Source organism: Sander lucioperca, chromosome 5 (assembly GCF_008315115.2).
Source record: "Sander lucioperca isolate FBNREF2018 chromosome 5, SLUC_FBN_1.2, whole genome shotgun sequence".
NCBI lineage: Eukaryota > Metazoa > Chordata > Actinopteri > Perciformes > Percidae > Sander > Sander lucioperca.
In genome coordinates this window covers 41,978,938-42,002,286 of record NC_050177.1, presented here as the reverse complement: position 1 = coordinate 42,002,286, position 23,349 = coordinate 41,978,938, and the positions used below count along the sequence as shown (strand labels likewise).

Here is a 23,349-nt window from a genome sequence, read left to right as displayed (position 1 = left end):
TACAGACACCCTTTACACCGTTTAGCTGTCAGCAACCGTGTTTAATCCAGCTGATAGCTAACGGTAGGCTAACGTTACCTGCTGTCAAGTGAAGTGTTAACTAGCGTCACGTGCAGTGATGCTCCTGTTGCCTCTAACGTCTGTTTCAGAGCATCAGAGAGCAGCGCAGAAGGCATTTAAGTGGCACCGAAATGAGGCACCGAAATCCGCGGTGCAATAACGGTCGTTTGGGCAACGGTGCCGTATTAGCACTGGGTTTCGGTACCCAACCCTAGCTGTATAATACTATCCCTGTATGGATGTGATATGATTGCTATCATTGTTGTTAAACGCTTTGTGAAACATGAACAAACACAAACAATAACCACCTAAGAACTGTCTTTTATTATCCAGTTTGACAGCGAGTCATAACGGAAAAAGTACATTAATAAACTACAGTACTTTAACGTAGATTTTCTTCAGGGCTAAATTAGATTTTATCAGATAGGTGCATATACTCGCTGATACCAATACCAGCATTTTAGGCAGGTATAGGAACATCTCTAATATATATATATATAGTCAATAGTTTGGACACGTTATCTCATTCACTTGAATGGGAAAGCGTGTCTTGACTGTTTTTGACTGGTACTGTGTGTATATATATATATATATATATATATATATATATATATATATATATATATTAAGCCTATATGTTTATGATTTGGGTTCGTTGTACCTGGTTTTTGAGCTGGGCGATCTCCCTCTTGCTGGGTGCGTTGTTCTTGATGTGGTCCAACATGATCTGGGCATCAGCTAGCAGAGCCTTGGTTCTCTTCAGGTCCTTCCTCAGACGCTTCTCAGCATCGACGTCACCAGTCCTCACCTGGGAAACACGCACAGTTAGGCTTGGTGACTCAACTGATACATCAGGGACTGACTCCATTTTACCATTTAAAGGCCAAATGCATTCTGTACCAATACACCAATACATTTGAGTTATATTTACACACACAGTTTAAGTGTTTGTCTTATTGATGGAAATACAACATAGATGGAATGCCATTATTTTGTGTTTCTGTCAACCAATTGTGATGAATATTACTAATTTAAACAAACCTGTAAACAGCATCAGTAAACATTAACCGACATAACAATAACTGTAAAGTGCCTTAACAGTAGTGTGTGTATTAAAAAAGGGCTTATTTACTACCTCTACCCAAATTTATAAAAAAACAATATTTACAATGTTCACGATGATTGGAAAGATTAGATGGCTGAAAAAGAGTAAGTCTGTGAATTTATTTAAAAGTGAGAGAATCGGGCAGCTAGTTTGTTTCATAAAAATGAATTTAAAAAAATCAGGGAAGCAATTTCTGTTGAGGTCTTGGTATTTAAAAAGACCTTCATGTCGGGGTATGTCACTACACAAAACTCCGCTGGGGAAGTGCACACATTGGGTTCAACGTGACCAACGAGTGAATATTATGTGGGCTGTGCTCATAATGTTTTATATTCATGTATTGTGACTGCTTTGGTTGCAGCGGGCCACGCTCTTCCTCTGTTCTCTCCATGTCAGTCTGAACTCGGCTGATGGCTCTCTAATTGCAGTCAGCAAAGTCAGATAAATATTTGATTCAGTCAGTTGAAATAACTCACTTCAATCATATAAAACTCCCACGTGTCCACCCACACAGCTTGGCAGCAGCAGCAACAGCAGCACTCTAGCTTTTAGACTGCACCTCACATTCCCCCATTTAGAGTGTTCTATCTGAGAGCCGTCACACCGTGTAGTAGAGATAGTCCGATACCATTTTTTCCTTCCCAATACCGATTCCTGAACTTGCGTGTCGGCCGATACCGAGTACCGATCTGATACCAGTGTGTTAAAAAAATACATATACAGTGCCAGTCAAAAGTTTGGACAAGCTTTCCCATTAAAGTGAATGAGAAAACGTGTCCAAACTTTTGACTATAACTGTATGTTATTATGTTTTAACAGCGTTATACTACTAACCCTGTATGGATGTGATATGATTGCTATCTTTATAGGTAAACTCTTTGTGAAACATGAACAAACACAAACAATGAATGCCACAGAACTTTCTTTTACTATCCAGTTTTGACAGCGAGTCATAACGGAAAAAGAACATAAATAAACTTTAAAGTAGATTTTCTTCAGAGCTAAACTACGTGGTATCAGATCGGTGCATGAACTTGAGTACTCGCCGATATCGATACCAGCATTTTAGGCGGTATCGGAGGCTTTTCTGATACTGGCACGGGAACATCTCAAGTTCTAGTAAGTGTAGTTACCTTGTCCTGCGCTGACAGAAGCTTGGACTCCAGCTCTCTCTTCTCCTTCAGCACCTTCTGCTTCTCATCGTACTCTTCTTCAAGCTGGACTTCCATTTGCTTCAGCTGGAATCACACAAAAACACCCAGAGTTCTGTCTGATCACACAGGAGTAGAGAAAGTAGAGCATATATGGCTGCTGACCTATGCCAATAATCCATATATAGATTTGACTTCTAAATTCAAGATTCAAGACTGCCTTTATTGTCACTCTTTCATGTATTTGCATACATAAAAAAGGAAATACCATATCAATCTGAAAACAATATAATAAAACAGTACCAAAAGGCAAAAAATATGTGTAAAACCACTCTGAATAGCCATATATCCATATCTGATGATCACATTGGCTGTAAAAACATAGAAGCTCCACCAGTCTACAGCAGCTTGTTTGTTGAAATACTTTGGATGCATACAGATGAGCAAGGTTCTGCATTGAGGTACAATGTCCAATTTACACAGACAATACTATAGGGCTTCCTTCATGGATTTGTCCAATTTACACAGACAATACTATAGGGCTTCCTTTATGGATTTATTCAGCATAATCCATCATCAAATACTACATCAAATGTCTCTGGAAGACACAGTGGAGTGACCGTGCTCCCAGCTGGAGTAAGTGTAGAAGAAGCTAATTACGCGTGGGCTAACGAGGGCTCGCCTGGTAGAGGGCAGTCAGCACTGCCACGGCCAAGCAAATACAAAACAGCAGTAACAGCAACAAAGATGCACCCAGATTCCACCAGCAAACCACCCACTCACCCACACATAAACCAACACACAAACACTCACATCCACCTTAATAACATCATGAGACAGTTCAACCACCAATGGGAGCCATTATGCTGACATATTAACTAATGTGACTCAAGAAAGAGTCAAATAGTTTCCATGATGGACCTTAATCTAACAAATGCAATTATAAAAACAGTTGGAAATAGGGGTTTAAATCACACGTTTTATCACGATACAATATTATATTGATTCTTTGGACAATGGTACCATATTTGCTGATATCTTAAAGTCTGTCACGATACAATTTCGATTCGATTCAATTCAGGGGCCTGCAATCGATAAGAGACAAAATCATATGCCCATTTAACACAATCAGTTACATTTATAGCAACTCACAAAAAGCAACTAAAGTATGACTTGACAATTTTATAACTGAGCTCTTCCAGACATGTAAAATAATAACTATTGTTTTTAATAAAAAGAATAAATATAAAGAGATGGTTTTTAACCATCAAACAATAATTTGGTGGCACCCCTCCCTGCAGCAACTCTAAGGACCCACTAGGGGTCACGGACCCCTTGTTGAAGATCTCTGCTTTAGGCCACCCTACACGCTATTGAAGGCCCAGTTTATTATGCAACTCAATTTTATACAATATATGTAGTAGGGGGTCCCTGCTCCGTTTCTCTTTCAGGTTAGGGTCCTTGGCCTAAAAAACGTTGAAGACCCCTGCTGTAAAGGGACTTTGTATTCAGCATCTCATTTGTTGCTCTATTGCAAACCTAAATACCAGTATTAAAATGTGTGCATGTACATGTAATGAAGCTGCCTACCTTCTTGCTGCAGGACTGCCTGATCTCCTCCACCTCGTCGTCTTTGCTCTCCACCTCCTTGGAATGAGTCTGACGCAGGCGCTCCATCTCCATCTCCAGACGAAGCTTGGCCTGAAAGACAAACACGCATTGTACATCATCTCTGCTCTCCCCTGGCTTAAAGGATCCCTTTTTCTGATTTCAAACCTTATTTTCATATATTATTCATAGGTGTGCATATGTCCACAGTGCTTTGCTGTTGTTCTCTGTGTTGCTAACAAACTCTGATATCTTCTCATAGTGGAAGGACTACAGGGAGATAGGCTCACTCTGTTTCTGTGTGGGAGCATCGCTACAGCTCAGTCTACTGCTGGAGTGGAGAACTGTTTTTGATACATAAATACAACTAGAGTATACATGGTGATCGTGGATAACTTCCCAATCTGTGTCAGGCTCTGGTGGCTGTCCAGCCCATATGTTGCTCTGAGCTTCTGTCCTGTATCCCTTAACTCACACTATGTTCACATCCAAAATAAAGCTGGGTGAGAAATCATTATTATCATCTATCAATTTTCAGTGGAATGGTAATGGGACAATACAATCATATTTGTGTTTATTTGCTTCACACACCGTTGATTTGAATTTTCCAAGTAAAGTTCTACAGACGTTTTCATATTCATATGCGACTCGGCAATATACTGTATTTGCCATGTCATGATAAATGTAGCTATCAGGGAAATACTATTAATGGTATGATACAAATTCCAACCACATTGTCCAGCTCTAATCAGACGTGCAAAAATATTTGTGATAACTTTCCAGAGATTAGTATTATTAACCACGCTGTGCAGTGGTTTGGTGTCTGATCAGATTTTTACATTTCTGCTTGTGTATAAATTGTGTGTTAATTAGTCATCTCAAGAGTGGTTGGTAAGTTTAGCCAGTTTCCCCTGCTTCTGGTCTTTATGCTAAGCTAGGCTAACCCTCTCCAGACTCCAGCTCCGTTCCCATGAGATATTTAAGAAAGTAAAAAAAAACTTTAAGAAAGCATATATTTATAATAATAAAGCATATTTCCCAAATTAATTTAAAATGTTGGACTAGGCATGTTCATACAGTAAATGATATTAGTATCTGACTTTATCATATAGTAAAGCAGATTAAGCCTTTAGTAGTCTAACTCTCAGTGAACACAGAGACACCGGGCTGGAGAAAGCTGGCAACGGCTGTGATGCTTTAGTCAAACTTGAACTCAATATTAAATATATAAATATAAATATTCACAACACCCTCAAATCACAACCAGCAGTGGTGTAGAGTTCCCAGCACTATCAGGACATGTTGTTAGTGTTTGTGTGTTACTCTGAGAAAACACTCAGCTTGCTATCAAGTAGAGGCCATGGGCAGTTATGTGGATGTAGTCAATCATCATTTTGGGGTAAACTATTCATTTAAAGCTACAAAAACATTGTGAGAGGAGCACTTTGCTCAGGCTGTACCTGCTCCAACATCTGGATAGTGCCGGCCTGCTCGTCCAGCTCCTCCTCCTGGTCTTTCAGCTTGGCCTCCATGTCGCGAAGCTGCTTCCTCACCTGGATCATTACATATAGTATACAAATAGCAAATATGATTAAAAAAAAATAGAGCTTGTTCACTTGACTAGAAGTTAAAACATTTTATTGTGGGTGTGTATTTCAATTCAATTCAATTTTATTTATAGTGTCAAATCACAACAGGAGTTATCTCAGAACACTTTACAGACAGAGTAGTTCTAGACCACACTATAATTTACAAAGACCCAACAATTCCTCTAAGAGCAAGCATTTGGTGCGACAGTGGTGAGGAAAAACTTCTTACAGGCAGAAACCTCGGCCAGAACCTGAGATCTTGTATGTATTTGTACGCCTGTATTTGTATAACAGACTGGCTGTCTGGACTAACTGTGTTGCTAATAGAGCTGCTGTAGCGCTGAGAGATATCATTCTGCGAGTCTCTGTACATAGTTTCTGTACAAAGAGATTTATAGCAAAAATGCAATATGCAGCAATAAATACAATAACATGCAGAGAGGAATTATAAAAGAGAAAGATAGAGAAAGAAAGAAAGAAAGCAGACCTTGGCCAGAGAAGCCTCATCCTTGGACTCCTGGGAGTTGAGGTCGTGCAGCTCGGCGTCCAGCTGCTCCAGCTTCACGTTGACTGCACACACCTCCAGGTCCTTGTCCTGAACCCCAGAATAATACAGTCACAACAGAGAGAGAGAGGGGGGGGGGGAGTGACAGTGTGAATATGGAACAGTAACAGACATACATACACGTGATGAGGGAAGGCTGAGCAATTTTTTCCTCAGCTCAGCAGGTAGCTACAAGGTGTACACACAGAAAAATATTTCTAAAACTCATAATTACAAACTCATGCTGTGTGGACAGGTGCATTGCAAACCTACAGACCTTTATCATAGATGTAATCAAGATCCACAAGTTTCCACAGACCAAATAAAAGAGGTTAGGGGTCTAAGCCATTTTTCCTAATCTTTGGTTTGCCTGGTCTCCTTGTGTAATAATGCTTGTATAACACTCAACCCTGTTATGCACAATCAAGTTATAGACATCATTTTTTTCAGGAGAACCTGGGCTATCAGAATATGTATGCTGCAGGGATGTCACATGAATGTATGAACTGTTATATGACTATAAAGATAAAAGAAAAAACTAAACAAAATTTGAATCTGACAGAAATGTATAGAGTAGCTGTTCAGTTGTGGATTTATCGTTCTGGTATTATTGTGCTAGGTCTCAGAAAAGTTTCAGGCCGGATCACTAAGCTTCTGGAAGGGCTACGATCGCAAAGAGGCCCTTTTTGGAATGACCCAGCTGTTAGCTGTCAGGCTAAAAACACAGACAGAGGGTGGGAGGAAGTGTCACAGAGATATTGGAGATTACCTAACTTGATGATTTGTGCGCATATAGAAAGTGTCCTTTAGGGAGACATGTAGGGAGTTTTTTATATTTCTTTTCTAACTGGTTGTGGAACCTTATGTGATGAGCACCAAGATGGAAAAATTCAATGTCACTTCAGAACAGAGTAACTGGAAGTCATTTTAACAAGCCCTTTTACACCTTAGGCTGTTACATAATACGTACATAGGCATAATGATAGTCCCTATTTTTGGAACATGTAACTCATTGATTCAGCTGGATGAATAAATCAATGGGTGGTTCCACTTTTGTCACTAGCCGGGCATGAAAATAAACTATAAATAGACACCACAGAGAGGAAAATTCCACCCTGTTTCAAATTCAAAAAACCATCATATCAGGGATTCGTGACACAAACCTCCAGCTGCTGTCGGAGGCTGAAGGCCTCTCCGGCCAGCATGTCTTTCTCTCGGGCCAGTTTCTCCCTCAGGCTCCTCTCCCTCTGCACCTCCTCCTGGGCCATACTCAGCTCGCTGTCAAACCTGCACACACCGACACACACTCTTCTGATTAGCACTGTTAACAACTACTGCTACTCTGATGACACGTGAGAAGCAAAATCCCCAAAACAAAATGTAACGTTGCTGGAAAAATCTAATAAATCTTAAAAATGGGCTGAGCTGGCCACGAACAAGATCCTACATGCTTTAAATATAGCATGCATATTCAGCAACACATATACAGCTACGGAGCATGTCCCTCGATAGTAGCCGCACGCACGCACGCACGCACGCTCACACACACACACACACACACACACACACACGAAGTTTAGCTGCAGTACAAATGAGCTGGATACTTGTCTGTTCTGTCTGCACAGCATGATGATATAAACACTCTGGAACACAATATAGTTTTTCTTTCCTTACAGTTTACTATTGTTACTACAGCAACACAGTATGCAGGAACACGACAGAATGATGCAATACAACTGTGTGGAGTCACGAGAATGTACAGACACCTGCACTAACATTCACTCTGTGTTTGTGTGCGTGTGTGTGTACGTGTGTGTGTGTGTGTGTGTGTGTGTGTGTGTGTGTGTGTGTGTGCGTGCGTTTACGTGTGTGTGTATCTATGTGTGTGTGTGTGTGTGTGTGTGTATATGTGTGTGTGTGCTTGTTTTACTATTCGTGGGGGTCCAAAAACCGGGGAATACAGTATACTTCTGGGGTCTGCACAGCCTTGTGGGGCCCAAAATGCTGGACCCCACAAGGTTAAAGGGCTAGGTTAGGGTTAGAATTAGGTTATGGTTAGGGTGAGGGTAAGGGTTAAGGTTAGGCATTTAGTTGTGATGGTTAAGGTAAGGGGGAATGCATTATGTCAATGACGGGTCCCCACAAAGATAGTAAAACAAACGTGTGTGTGTGTGTGTGTGTGTGTGTGTGTGTGTGTGTGTGTGTGTACTGACTTCCTCTGCTTCTTCTCCAGGTCGTGGTTGCGGCTCTGTTGGCCCTCCAGGTGAAGTTTGGTGTCCTGCAGTTCAGACGTGAGCCGCTGGGTTTTCTTCTTCAGCTGCGAGATGTTTCGCTGGGACTCCTCGTTATCGGCCTGCAGGTCAGTGATCTGAGCAAACGCATTCACGCGACAAATCAGAACTGGAGACGAAAACTTTTCAACACGATGAAAAGCCAGTTGCTGGGAATTGCACAGCAACAAATGTCATGCAATGTGTAACGACTTAAGGAGGCATCCAGGCAGAAATATAATCTATACACTACATTCACATTACAACCGCTTAATAAATAATTGTAATTTTAGTTATCATGTAATTTACAGTGGTCACATACATCATTGGCATCATCGGCTCATTATATCTAACATATGACATAAATCTGACGCCATATTATATAAATGCAAATATTTGTATTGGTGTAATAAAACAAGAAGCTTGGAGGTGTCTAATTTGGGTGGAGCCTTATATCATACTATTTACAGCTTTAATACTTCAAAAGGAAATCAATGAATTCTACAGTACATAGCGTCAAGCTAATGGTGGTCCTTATATCAAGAGATGGAGGCCAGTGGTTCGGGATGAGTGAAAGACTCACCCTCCTCTCCAGCTGCCGCTTGTTCTGCTGCTCCACCTCCAGCTTGTCGTCACACTCCTGCTGCAGTCTCTTCTTGGTGAACTCAATCTCCCTGATGGCTCGCTCATACTTCAGCCTCCACTCTCCGCCTGTCACAGCAGCACATTCACAGTCAGCTTCATTGTGTTTCATCTGACTATGTTTACATTCAATGTATACATGCAAACATTGGTCACAAAAGCACAGTATTCGTTTGAAATGAGGATTTTAGTAAATAAATAAATAAATACCTCCAAACTAAAATATAATTAGAGACAATTTCATACCAAACTTAAATTTTAAATGGCCAAGCATTAAAACACTTTGATGTTGTGGAAGTTCACATTAGAAGCCTTATAACCAATTCCATTCCTGGTAGGCTTTTGCATTAAATTATCTGCAGAAAGAGTTGACTAACATAACAGCACTCAAAGAAACAGCAAAGTAGATGTGACTGGAATCACACAGAGAAACAGCAGATGTTGTATTGATTGAATTAGTTTTGAGGAAATGCACATAATGGGGAATTTATGTGAGCCATTCTTATTTAGTACAAGTGTTACCACCCCTTCTCTCCTCAAAGTTTCCAATTGTCTAAGGGGACTTAGACAATTGGAAACTTTAACCTGTTTGTAGCGCCAGAGGAAAAGTCAGGGGATCACCAAAGTCATTAGGATGTCTAATTGATGATATGTTTAATTAATAAGACACATACAGTATTTCTATTAAAGCATAAATCTTGAAGTACTTTAGTAGCCACAAGCTACTGCACTGACAGATTTGTTTTGAGACTAAGATGTTCACCTGCAGCCAGTTTAAAGCTGTAGCCATTATTTCAAATTCTATTACTTCACTGAAAAAGTCAGTTCCAATCCTCTCAAGACAAAACTTCACTAAGACTTATACACACATACTGAATGTCCTTTAAGTCTGACATGACTTGCTGAAATGTCACATGTTGCGGTGCCAGTTCACCAGTCTAAGCTCTGCTATAGTACGGCACAGACAAGTAAAGTGTGTGCCATGTTTGTTCCAACCTACGCAACATGAAGAAACTAAGTCCAAAATCAATGCTACATTCACAAAGTCTGTATGTCACACAGCTGGCAGCCTGCCTGTAGGGTGTCTGGAACTGAATCTTTACTTTATTTTTCACTTTTAACTGATCAATTTCTAATACACTTCTTCACATCGGATATTTCTTGGCTTTTGTCAAAGCATCGATCGGACACCCCCCTACGGTTCCTGCAACTCCACTGAAGAACAGTCTGGGAGTGAATCACTGCTATTGTGACGTCTGTGTTACATACACACAGTATGTGTATGCGCAGCTCAAACAGAGAGTTTGTGTTCAGACTCTCAGAGGTGTTCATGCGACTCGCAGCTTTTTTGTCAAGGTTCTGTTGACAGATTGTTCACCAAATGAAGTTATTGTTGTTGTTGAAAGACTAATTGTGACGACTTTCCCTTTTTGTCAACACAGCTTATATATGCTTGGAATATAGTCATTTCAGTGATAGAAGGATGGATGGATGGATATGTTATTGTCTGTCACAAAGTGACAGAAATTCTCTTTAGAAAAGGCTCAAAAACAACCAAATAATGCACAGTTATAAAACATTTAAAAACGCACACGTAGGATAGGACAATTCAAGAGTTTAATCCTTTTTAATCTCTATTCGATTTTGAAACTGTCAGAGAAGATTTGATTTAATGATATGGTTGTTTCTGAGGCTGCAGTTTGTCAAGTTGTATTTAATTAAAATTATTAATTAGTTGACTGACAGATATTCAATCAACAACAATTTTGGAAATCTCAGTAAACATTTTCATAATGAGTTTATGGTCTCAATCGCTGGTTTTAAGTCTTCTGCAACAAAGAATGATGTTCATTCATTGAATTATGGTCTCGTTGATTTTAAAATCGGCGATAATGCAGAGGGCCTCTGAGAGAACACATGACCTGGTTGCCCAAAGGATGCTAGCTTGGTGTTATAGCAACAAACACCAGTTAACACACACACACACACACACACACACACACACACACACACAACCTGGCTGAATCTAGGCTTCGCAGCGCTTCGTGGGCGGTGAGTTCCCGGCGTAACACACCTACTCAGTCTAAAGCTGTCAAGATGTGACAGAACTCACAGAACTGTCACTCAGGCTGGATCTGTACACGCCCATACAGTCCTGAGAAGCCATCTAATCAGTTAAATACCTGTGTGGGTGTCCAGCAGCTTTAGCTGACAATTAGCACTGAGTTTTTTAAGCAACACAACATAAATCATAAGTCTCGTCAGATTGGTCATTTCTGCTGTGCTGGGGCATATCTGTTATTTTGTCCACATTGTGTCTGACCTGTGTCGTCATCTTCCATCTCTCCGTTGAGTTCAGACGCCCTGATGAGTCGAGCCTCCATCACTTCCATCTCCATGGACTCCATCTGTTTCTTCATGCTGTCAAACTTGGCCTGGTGGATGAGAGAGAAGAAAGGTTTCTATGACTACGTGAACACATCTGTCTCTGTGGATTAACCGAGGAGTTCTGCAGGTTTTCATGTGTTGAGGGCCCAAGTAGAAGCACATTAGAGCACATTAAGTCTCAGGGGCCCACAGAGGAAAGCTTTGGTTGTTGCTGATATAGGATTGAAATGTCTCCTGCTCAGAGTAAAAACTAACTGACTATCATAGTTGGTCCCATCAGCAGGTGAGGATGCGGCCCAGAACAGGTGTCGGGACCCGCAGTGTTATTTTTCCAATGAAATTCTGAAAACAAGTCTTGGAAAAAATTATTGTGTAAAGATCTCAGCTAATGCATTACTGCAGCGCTCGTCAACTGGTGGCCTGCAGGCCACATCCTGACCGCCAAGGCTTTCAGTCTGGCACACAGAATAATAATGAATTCAAAAAATGTTTGTTTGTTTATCTTAGTTTGCCACTAATCTTAAAATTTGGACAAATTCTTGTAAACTTAGCTGACGGCTAAACAAACAATCCTCTCCACAAGAGAGGTAAATCTATGGATATATAAGACCAAAACAAATCCATGTGGCTACTTAATATGCATGTGAATGACCTCACTGTCATGTTTGCAATCTTCATTCTTGATGATGATGCTGGTTGTATTCTTTTGCCAGAGCATCCTTTCATTGCAAATGAGGCATACAGGTTTAGCGTTACTGAAAGTCGGCAAAAGGAATGCTAGCCTACTTATCAGTCCATTCATCATTAAAGCTGTGGTTTTCCACGTCAACTTATTGCTTTAGGCTCTTTGACAGTGACATTTTTACCTGACAACAGGCCATTCTTCCTACAAGCGTTTTCCACCAATCAGGACACTGCATACTTCAACGACGTTTCCATAATCACAGACTTTAACCATCGCTCCACTGTGAACTGCCTCCTAGTCTGAGATCATTTTCTAGTTAAGGAGCCTAGTTATCATTATGGATTTTCCATGTTTTTTAGGAGTCCGCTCACAAAAATATAGCATTCATTTAGTAAGAAAATTGAAATATCAAACAAGGAGAGGCATATTAGGTATAAATACATTTTATTTTTTTTATTTGAAAGTCTGCCCCCCCGCAGAGTCTGCTTACAGAAATTCTGGCACAGAAACTCTTCACACAGTCCTTTTTGACAAGTTTGGAACAATTATGGTTATGGTAAGTGACAATTTACGGGTTTATATTTGTTTCTTTATGTCTCCATCTTTTGTGCCATATGGTCATATCGTTGTGTTTTTATATTTGGTGACCATGTTTGATGCAAAGCAGTAACTGAAGTAGTGTTCCACAGGACTGCACCGAATACATAAAGATCCCTTACTTAGCCTGTGCTATGTGGCAGCCAAAAGCAGCTGATTAAGGTGAAAAGGGCTAAAGAAAACAAATTCTAGCTTCTGTATGTTTTTGACCCATCAGATTTTGTTATTTATATTTCCTATTTCAATATTGTTCGTGCATTTTCAATGACTTTGTGACTGAAAAACCTCCATAACCTCCATAAACATGGCACACACTTTACTTGTCTGTGCCATACTATAGCAGAGCTTTTTCTTGAGAGGTTTGGAACCTGCGTAAATAACTGTAATCTCAAATGCCATGATATACATGTCACTTACAAGTGTATGGGAACTTTGATGCTACAGTGATTACATTTAACTGTAATTTTTTGCTCTTATTTTCCAATGCAATAACTCACTGTATAGAAGTATCCAAATATGTTACTGGTCCATTCCAATGCAACATGCAATGAACCCTTCCCTCTGGGTGAATACCCACAATGCCCCCTTGTGCCTCTCCTCACTTACACAAGAAGAAAATAAAATCCATCCCACATTTCTATCAGCCTGGCCATTTGTAGGCAGCCTCTCACAATGCTATCTGAGCAGTCACAGGAAAAAAAATCTATTCCAGCAATGCCCAATAAAAATAGAGAAAGACATCATGTCAAAGATGTCAAATAACTGAACTAAATGGATCGAGGGAGCTGGGGGAGGGCATCGGTGGAGAAATGGCCTGACAATAACATTTCACAATTACACTCGTCACTGTGTGTTTGTGTGTGTGTGTGTGTGTGTGTGTGTGTGTGTGTGTGTGTGTGTGTGTGTGTGTGTGTGAGACAGGCAGAGGGAGAGCAGAAGAAGAGAAACAATCAATGCAACGCTGGCTGACCTGGCTGTTTGGTGGAATATGTATTGAGTGCATTTAAGGATTTAGATTTAGGCTCAGATTCTTTTCAAGCCTATCTTAATATTACATTTGCATGCCATATATACAGTCCATTGAAAGAGTTAGTGGTTGGTGAAATCATTCCTCCTCCCCATAACAGCTGTGAAAGGATCCCTTCAGAGCAACTGCACTGTATAAAATGGGGGACAATTTGCCAATGCCATATGCTTGTCAATTTACTGAGAGTTTTTTTTTTGGCATCTTTTGGCAACTTCAACATTTGTAGTTGTTGGGAAATGATCTCTCTCCCATAGCTGCCTCAGGGTCTTAATGCATTCCATTAAACCTGACAGTGTAACATCACCTACCGTCAGCTATAATATTCTCTCGTCTAATATCTCCAGGTCCCCTTGACCACATTATAGCCAGGGACAGCTTTGATTTAGAAAGATGTTTTTTGGCATCTCAATTCATGTCAAACCGTTCCCTCTGTATTTCAGGCACAGTACAGCGCCGCTCCACCTGTAGCTGTGTTAATCATTTCTGAATTTGTTGTGTTTTTGTCTGCCGGTTTATCGACAGTAGTAATTGAAGCTCAGTGGTCTGAAATTCTTCTTTTTACTCTTTGGTAACCTTTTTGTGAATGAAACCTGCTCGCAAACGAAGCGGAGCAGAAAGCCTCCTAAGGCAGTTTAGAGGTGCTGATTATGCTGACGATCAAATCTCACAAATGCACCACTGCTCATGAACAGCTGGCAATCACAGGCTGAAACCAGGAATTCACAACAAGTTTGTGTAGGTGAGACTTTTTTTTACAGAAAGAAGTAGAGTGTTAGGATAAGTATACTGTACATAAATGTTGAAGTGGATATGAATGAATGCCAACACAATTTCAGAAGAATCCACTGATTTATGAGATGTACAAATGGGAGAAAATGTCACAAAATGTTGCAGGGTTTCTTAGAACTATTATGTGACTTTATGTGAACAGTAGTCTATATCCACGACGTCCCACTTCTGGGATTGCTCCGGTGCTGCAGGAATTTCCGCCGGATGCATGTATTTTCGCCAATGTCCGTTTCCTTCCGCTTTCTTTGTGTTGGAATTTTAAACTCTGGTGGATTTATGGGGACTATGGTTAACTGCTCCTCAGATCTCTGCAGGGTAAATCCAGACAGCTAGCTAGAATATCTGTCCAATCTGAGTTTTCTGTTGCACGACTAAAACTACTTTTGAACATACACGTTCCGCCAAAACAAGTTCCTTCCTGAGGCTATTTTGCAGCGGCTCCGTGCAGAGCTTAGCGCTGCCCAAGACGATCGTGACTGGTTTAAAGAAATGCCAATAGACCAGAGCACGTTTTTCTCCCATCCCAGAATGCTGTGTGGACTAGCCAGACCCTCCTGCGCAGTGTTGTGGAGGAAGGTCTGGCAAAGTGAGACCATGTGAACACTGGACTAGAACTGCTTTGGGAAAAATAGAAATGTCGGAAAATCTACTCGTGCAAATACTTTAACATGCCCTGTATTCTAAGCATAACGGTCCAAGTAAAAAGTATATTTGTTTCTACAACAAAAGACTCAAGAAAGACGACGTCCTTTGCTTGATATCACCAGTATTTAACAAATTAAAGGCCACATACCTACAAACCAGGATTTTGTTGTGTTATAGGTGAAACTCTCATTTAGACAGTGAGATTTAACAGCCCAGCAGGCTGTGTTCTCCTGCTGACTCACAGCAGCATCTAATGCAGAGCACCACACACCTGAAGGGCATCAGTGATCTGTGTGTGTGTGTGTGTGTGTGTGTGTGTGTGTGTGTGCAATGCAGAGCTACGACTTTAATCAGAGTTCCATATGCACTCAGTGAGGAAGGACAAACAGCTATGACTTAATAAGTAAGGTGAGGTTCTGTAAGAGGCTGAATTCTGCGACTGTTTGAGATCATACAGGATGGGATTCATTACCCTACAGTATTTTGGAGTTGACCAACTGTGTTTCCCTTGTGGGAAAACGTCCACAGCATCCTGGAAAACTCTTTTTTGTGTAAACAAATGCATTAATAGGATATCTTTGGTTTTTGCCATCTGATCCCCATTAATGGTAAGGATTTGCTGTTGCTGTTTCCCATGCCATAAGTATTATATATACACTGACTGCATTGTGCAATTGAATATTGATGAAACAATTCCATTAGAATATGACAATCAATACATACACGTTTATTGCAAAACTCTTGCAAGGATCCCCTGCACTACATGCATGTACCACTGTTTGGGTTGTGGTGATTTAGTACTGTACTTATGTTGTTATAAATCATTTTAAAAGATTAAAAGAAAAAAAGGTATTACGCTCCTATCAGCCTTTATAACAGCAACATCTCCGACTGAAATCAGTTAATTTCAACTGAATAGCGATACTGTATGCCTCTGAGACCTTGTTGCAGTTGAATGAACTGTGTGTTAGCAGCTCCTGGGTCTTCAATAATTACTGCCTAAATGTGTTGACAAAACAGCGATGTTTAAATATAAGACAGCCTTTCAGTTATCCAAGTTTAATTTTATACGACATTTTACAACATTAATACTCCTTTTGAAACATTACTATAGACTATAAAACCCCACAGGAGCAAAGGCTGACAGTTCTGCTCTTCAATAATTCAAGCTGATGTGCTAATGTTAAATTTATGTATAAGTGAACAGACATTAAACTACATTTTATAATGTGCCTTAACTTCAAACTTCATTGTGAAGTCGGAGAATGTGGTTTTGTGGTAGAAAATCTTATTACCTTACTGCTAAAGGGCTAATTGGGCTATAAACTGTTATCCATCTCTATTTGCTGTCACAATAAGGTAGTTCCATTTTCATTTGCCTTAATAGAACTCTGCTGAGGGAAAAGCATCAAGTGAAGGAATGGGTCAGTGCTTTGATGGACACAGTGAGGCATAAGGCCCCTGGTGTTCGACCGTTTTAGGCAAACCCAAACTTAAGAGTGAGAGTGTGTGTGTGTGTGTGTGTGTGTGTGTGTGTGTGTGTGTGTGTGTGTGTGTGTGTGTGTGTGTGTATGTGTATGTGTATGTGTGTGTGTGTGTGTGTGTGTGTGTGTGTGTGTGTGTGTGTGTGTCTCTCTACCTGCAGGTCCTTCGTGTCCTTCTCCAGGCGAAGTCTCTCAGAAGTTTCGGTCTCCAGCAGCTGGGAGGCTGACTCCCCGGTGTTCCGCTCATCAGCCAGCTCTGATGACAGCTCTGAGATCTGGATCAACACATGAACATACATATACACAATCACACACACACACACACACACACACACACACACAGCAGGAGTCAAGCATGTTTATACAGTTTTATTGTTTTATTATGTAAATGGACTGTATTTATATAGCGCTTTTCTAGTCCTAAAGACTACTCAAAGCGTTTTTATGTACAAGAACCATTCACCATTTAAAACACATTCATACACTGATACACTCATACACCTGAGGCCTGTACTACTAAACCTAACAACGCGGTCCTGCATAAGTTGCGTCACGACGGTGGTTAACAACTTGTTCAATCAACCCAGGGTTTCCCAATCCAGCGATGCGCGCATTCACATGAAAGAGGTGGTGTTTGTAAATAAAAAATATAAAAACATAATTCAAACCAATGTGCGCATTGGCAACACACGGCTCAAGAAGCCGACAAATAGGCGGTGCTTTTACACCTGTTGATCTCTAATCTCCAACATAACCTGCTCCCAACCAGGTTAGGTGTTCAGCATAAGTTACCACGGTGATTTAACCCGGTAACAAGTGATCCACCATCGTGATACACAAAACCCTGGGTTGAACCTGAAGTTACCTCGTTAATGCCAAATCTTGCTTCGTAGGCCTCTGCTCATCAGATAAACATTCACACTCATTTACACTCTGATTGGCGCAGCATCGGGAGCAATTCAGGGTTCAGTGTCTTGCCCAAGGACACTTTGACACGGGACTGCAGGGCCAGGGATTAAACCACCAACCTTCCGATTGGTAGACGACAGCTTTACCAACTGAGCCACAACCGCCCCAGATTATTATCATTATTGTATATAGCTTGGAACAATTTATTTTGTCAGAAATTGGGTGTTTTTGTTTTAGGTTTGGGCATCAATCACATTTCATTCATATGCAAATTATATCAGTTGATACATAGGAGATAATCAGGGACATGACAGAAAAGATCTATCACATAGAATATCTGTTTTCCCCAATGGCTCCCACTATTACCATTACATTCCCTTTTAACACCAGGGGTGCTTCTCATTTGCCTTATTTCATGTGTCCTTGTTCCTTGGGTGACCCGGAAATCAATCTGCTCCAGCATCATAAAGGACGTCTCAGTTTCCCTATTTCTGTTCAAAGGAGTGAGCTTGAGCGAGGATACAAGAGACCATCCTTTGCAGAACTCTTTTAAGGACCACCATGCCCCTTAATTGGAAACTTGTGTCACTTGCAGAGATGAAAATGATAATTGTCACCTTTATCTTGTTCTGTCACGACTACTGTAATTGTCTTTTTTACATGCCTAAGCAGAAAATCCCTGGATCGCTTAAAAGTGGTCAACATGCTGCTGCAGAGCTTCTGACCAGGCCCTCCAAAGGCTCTACTGTGACACAGATTTTGATTTCTCGCTTTTGAGGTTGTAGCTCCTAAACTTTGGAACTCTCTCCAATTGGAGTTAAAATCTGTGGACACCTTTAAAAACTCACTTCCGATGGGAGAGGATGTCACATTTCTCTAAAAATGTGTTTCTGTAAGGAAATGAGGTAACATTTAAGACAAATGAGAAGCACCCACCAATGATATCACTGTGTACAGACACCCTGCGTGAAGTATACTTCTACATCACTGCAGCAAAGTGAGAAGTTAAAGGTCAGCAGAAACAGATGGCGATAAGTTGCTCTTTGAACTATATTTTATATCATCATATATATATATTAATTGTTTTAGGTTTGTTTGTGTAGTAATATTGTTTGTGTATATAGTGTATACTGTTTACTATACTGTATATAGTGTAATGTGTTTAGCTTTTGTTATCATATAACAATATAAATACTAAAACAAATACTAACAATATAGTTAAATACTAACAATATAAATCTTTTACAACTATAATGTATTGTATTGTATATTATATTCTGTATGTATATTGAATTCTTTCATCTCATAAGTCTTTTTTTAAGAAAATATTCTTTATATGAATTCTTTATATATATATATATATTTTTTTTTTTTTCTCAGAGTTCTAAGATGAATCTCAGACATGATCCTAATCCTGTTCGTCTGCTTGTGTGTGTTTACCCGGCTCTCAAGGCGGTCGCTGTTGAGTCTCAGCTCGTTCCTCTCTTTCTCCACCTTCTCCAGCTTCTGCTTCAGGTGCTGGATCTCTTCCTGAGAGGGAGAAGACAGAGGATGTTAATGACAGACAGACATGATGGTGGGGACACAGCAGATTAAGTGAATTAATAAGCATATGATGTGGGTAAGGGTTCTGTGTTGGTACTTCTTGACCTCAGTTCTGCTTTCGACACAGGACACCATCATATCCTGATTGAGAGGTTACACAATTGGGTGTGCATATCAGGCAAAGCTTTAGGATGATTTTCATTGTATTTTACTGACAGAAGTTTCAATGTCTCTATTGGAGACTTTACGTCTGATTCCCTTCCACTGTCCTATGGGGTTGCACAGGGTTCAGTACTGGGGCCCCTGTTATTCTCTTTATATTTGCTGCCCTTGGGACAGATCATGAACAGATTTAATATTGCATACCATTTATATGCGGATGATATCCAGCTCCCAGACTCATCAGCTCGATCTCTTAGGTCTAATTTGTTAAATTTGCTCTGTCTCACGCACATGGCTTAAGACCCATGTTGATCAAGCACGTAGCACCTGAACTATGGAATGCTCTGCCTCCACCCTTACGGTCTGCTGTTTCTTTGGATTCTTTTAAAAGTCAGATAAAGACCAACCAATTTAGACTAGCGTTTGGTTAACCTGTCTGCACTTTATGTATAATTGTCATTTTTCTTATGTATTGTGTTCTTTTGTATTGTTTGTTATGCCCTGTAAAGCACTTTTTGATTGCTTGCTTTATAATACATTTTACTTACATAAAAAGCAATAATGCTGACTTCTGTAAGTCTATTTCAGTAGTTGTGACTAAAGAAAAAACAACAATTTGTGTGTGTGTGTGTGTGTGTGTGTGTGTACTTACATCCTTGCCGCGGATCTGTTCCTCAGTGAGCTGCACCTCTATCAGAGGTCTGACAGTGGTGAAGAGCTTCCACCATGGCCAGCCTTTGACACCGCGATTCTTCTTTATGTTCTTCTGGATGCAGCGGATGGCCAGATCCTGGATCTGTCACACACACATGCAACAATGTAAAGCAAAGGAAGAACACAAGACTGAACAGTTGGTGATGCAATAGCTGTAAAGAGTTTTTGTTGTTCTCAGGGTAGCATACTGCATTTACAACTGCAACCAAAATGGCGCTGGGAGGTCTCTCTATGTGCTTATGTGTCTATAGAACAATGTGGATGTAGTGTTCCATCAGTGGGATAATACACACACTTTTATTTACCACTTTCCACAATTGTGTCAAGCCACACAATCTTAATTCGGTCAATGAGAGAAAAACATAAATTTTGAAAAGGCAGTGTGTGTCGGGCAGTTTGATAAGCAAGATAATAAGACAGTAATGTAACGTAGTGAAACCAACAGCAGTTTGTCATGCAACATCAAAATGATAATAAAATGGGTTCAGATGGTTGCACTGTGAAGGATGTGGAGCAAATCTACTACTTCCATGAAAACCAAGATTGTTCTTTGATTCAGACTCTCCAACACAGCTGCCATTTATAGAATCAAACCAACACAACCTTTTCTCAACCATTTTCTCTGAGACAGGAGATGCCTAACAACATGGTGAAAGATTAGTCAGCACTAACCAGCCCTTGGTGATCACACATGCCTAAAAATGTAAATCAGTAGTTTATTTTACTTTGACATAAATGTGCATGTCGTTTGGCTGACGGCTCTATCTCAGACAGACTGCTAACGTTTCAAGCACAAATGAAACCATCAATGTCAAACTGGCAGCTTGTTGAGGAGGCATTAAGAGAATTCTTCCCTAACTGCAGGTAATCTGAAGAGCCATTCATAACGCACAAATGGGACAAATTGCTCTCTACAAAAAAGGCTGGCATGACTGGGAGGTCCTGATACAGAAATGTTGCTCATCAGAGAAAAACCCTCTCTCTCTTTCTTATTTATTTTAGAAATGTTCTTGTAACTGGAAAAAGTTCTGACCAGTAACTGCTTTAAAATCATGTGGAGACAACGGAGGGCAGGGGAAAGATCTATGTGGCAGCAGTGTGCCAGGATGAAAGGAAAGATCAGAAGCCTTGAAGAGCAGCATGAGAAACACTGACCTGGGCCATTTCACTCTAATCTTCATCTGAACACTTCATGTCCCATTCCCACACTCCCCCTGACCTGCACAGGAAAACACTATTCCCTCAAGCTTCCACTCCACAAAAAAGGCAACTTATCTTATTTAAGGTTGATTCAATTTTACTTTTTCATATCCAAGATAAATAATCTTGTCAAACAGTTGTTGCAGTAAATTATTAAACTTGTTTCAAGTTATGATATTCAATCTACTTTTCAGTTGGAGGTAAGAAGAAGTCCGAGAAGTCTGACAGGTAGTCGAGGGTTGCCTTTGTAATAAAACTAGGGTTTTATTTCAGAATCAAATCCTGCCTTTCGTTCAAATCTAGAAAGAGGCTGGTTTTTGCCACTTTTACTTGACTACGGTGATGTTTTATACATGCATGCTTCGTCTCAAAGTTTACATGCACTGGACACTGTACAACCATGGATCTCTGAGGTTCATCACCGGTTTTAAAGTCCTCACTCACCATTGTGAACTGTATGCACATGTTGGATGGCCTTCTCCATCAACACAAAGACTTCAACACTGGCATATCTTTATATACAAGGCTATTTTAGGTCTACTTCCATCCTACCTTCTGACCTATAGCAATGTAAATAGTATCGGGACTTACAATCTTTGTTCCCAGGATTTTTTCCTTCTGTCTGTTCCAAAGGTTAGAACTAAGCTGGGGGAAAAGGCGTTTAGGTTTGCTGCTCTCTCTACATGGAACAAGTTACAGAAATCCATGAAACTTAATGAGCTGGTCTCATTGGTCACTTTTAAGAGGATGTTGATTGACTTGGAGGCATCCACATCTGGCTGCAGATGTTTTGCCTGATGTGTTTAGGATTGTGGTTGACTTTGAGGGATTTGCTGTTTCAGTTGTTTTAGTTTTTAGTGTTTTTGTGTATTTTGTGTTTGTATGTATGTGTGGTTGTACTGCTGCCTGTCTTGGCCAGGACACTCTTGAAAAAGAGATTTTTAATCTCAGTGAGTCTCTTCCTGGTTAAATAAAGGTAAATAAAATAAAATAACAATTTTCGGCCTGAAAATATAGCCACACAGCGCTCCTCTTCCTCTCTGGTCTGGGTGTCCTCCCCCAGGGTTTAAAGACTTCATTACCTTCATTCTGATACATTTTTATGCACCAATTTATGGTGGGAATACCTTTATTTATCCTATGAGAAGGAAAACACAGATGACATTGAAAATATATTAAAAATGTAATTCAATATAAAGCAGTAAGGGGGCTTTCACATCAGGGACCTTAGCCTGGACCCAAAAGCAACAAGGACAAAATAAAACAGGCTACTTATATTTGTCTTAAATGTGCGGTGAAGGGAGGATACTGGCGTTAGTGTAGGCGGAGCATTTGGGCCCGGTAGCTAGGCACACACTACGCACTGCGCTCAGCAGGTCGATGAAAGATGAGAAAACGTTGCTGTCACATTACTCGGCCCCGTATTTGTGAACATCCGAAGTGAAAGTTCTGTCACAAAACTGTGTTGTTGCGTATCATTGCACATTTTTAAGTGGGAATATGGAAATCCCGGAGATTTCTTAGTGGGTATTAGGGCTGAACGATTTTTGAAAATAATCTAATTGCGATTTTTTTCCCAAATATTGCAATTGCGTTTCAATATTCAATTCTTTTTTTTAAGCTCTTTGTCTTCTGTATTATTCAACAAAGACAAACAATAAATCATTTTATAGTATGAACAACACACAATTACACACTAGGTAGTTAAATAAGTAAAAATATAGTATATATATATATATATATATATATATATATATATATACACATATACATATACACACACACACACACACACACAACAGTGTATTTTACAGTCAGCCCCTCCCCCTCGAGAAGTTGCGTGCCGTGTGCATGACACCGAACGTTGCACTTGCTCAGAGAGGCTATCGTTACGTTAGCATGTTGCTGGTGTTCTTGCCATGGGATTAACTGTACTAATAAAACTGTTGAAACACTGCGGCCCCGCTGCTGTGAAAGCTCCCCAAACGTCATTTATCAGTCTGATTGTTACCCCTCTCAGTGGCAGCTCCTCCACTCATATCTTTACAACGGAGCTAACCGCTAACCGGAGCTAACCGCTAATCAGAGCTAATCGTTGCCAGCCGAGCCTTCAGTTCTGTGTGCCTGTATCCATTAACTGCATGTATGGACTCGAGCCCGAATAAAACCCTTCATTTTATTAAAATGGCTGTAAAAGTTTTAAACTACAACTCAGAGTTGTTTGAATGACAGAAA

The 23,349-nt window shown here is 40.3% G+C and overlaps 1 protein-coding gene across 18 annotated transcripts in view; it reads right to left on the bottom strand.

Moving 5' to 3' along the window:
• LOC116041151 (unconventional myosin-XVIIIa-like) overlaps positions 1 to 23,349 on the bottom strand; it is a 175,157-nt gene that overhangs the window by 34,364 nt on the left and 117,444 nt on the right. For all 18 annotated transcript variants that reach the window (XM_031287023.2, XM_031287024.2, XM_031287029.2 and 15 more), the window contains 12 exons: positions 19,853 to 19,996; positions 18,934 to 19,023; positions 16,740 to 16,859; positions 11,293 to 11,404; positions 8,911 to 9,038; positions 8,271 to 8,425; positions 7,221 to 7,344; positions 6,001 to 6,108; positions 5,385 to 5,477; positions 3,907 to 4,017; positions 2,299 to 2,403; positions 722 to 868 (listed from right to left, as the gene is read on the bottom strand). In XM_031287023.2, the coding sequence (XP_031142883.1) occupies positions 722 to 868; positions 2,299 to 2,403; positions 3,907 to 4,017; positions 5,385 to 5,477; positions 6,001 to 6,108; positions 7,221 to 7,344; positions 8,271 to 8,425; positions 8,911 to 9,038; positions 11,293 to 11,404; positions 16,740 to 16,859; positions 18,934 to 19,023; positions 19,853 to 19,996 (1,437 nt within the window). The remainder of the gene's footprint in view (positions 1 to 721; positions 869 to 2,298; positions 2,404 to 3,906; positions 4,018 to 5,384; positions 5,478 to 6,000; positions 6,109 to 7,220; positions 7,345 to 8,270; positions 8,426 to 8,910; positions 9,039 to 11,292; positions 11,405 to 16,739; positions 16,860 to 18,933; positions 19,024 to 19,852; positions 19,997 to 23,349) is intronic.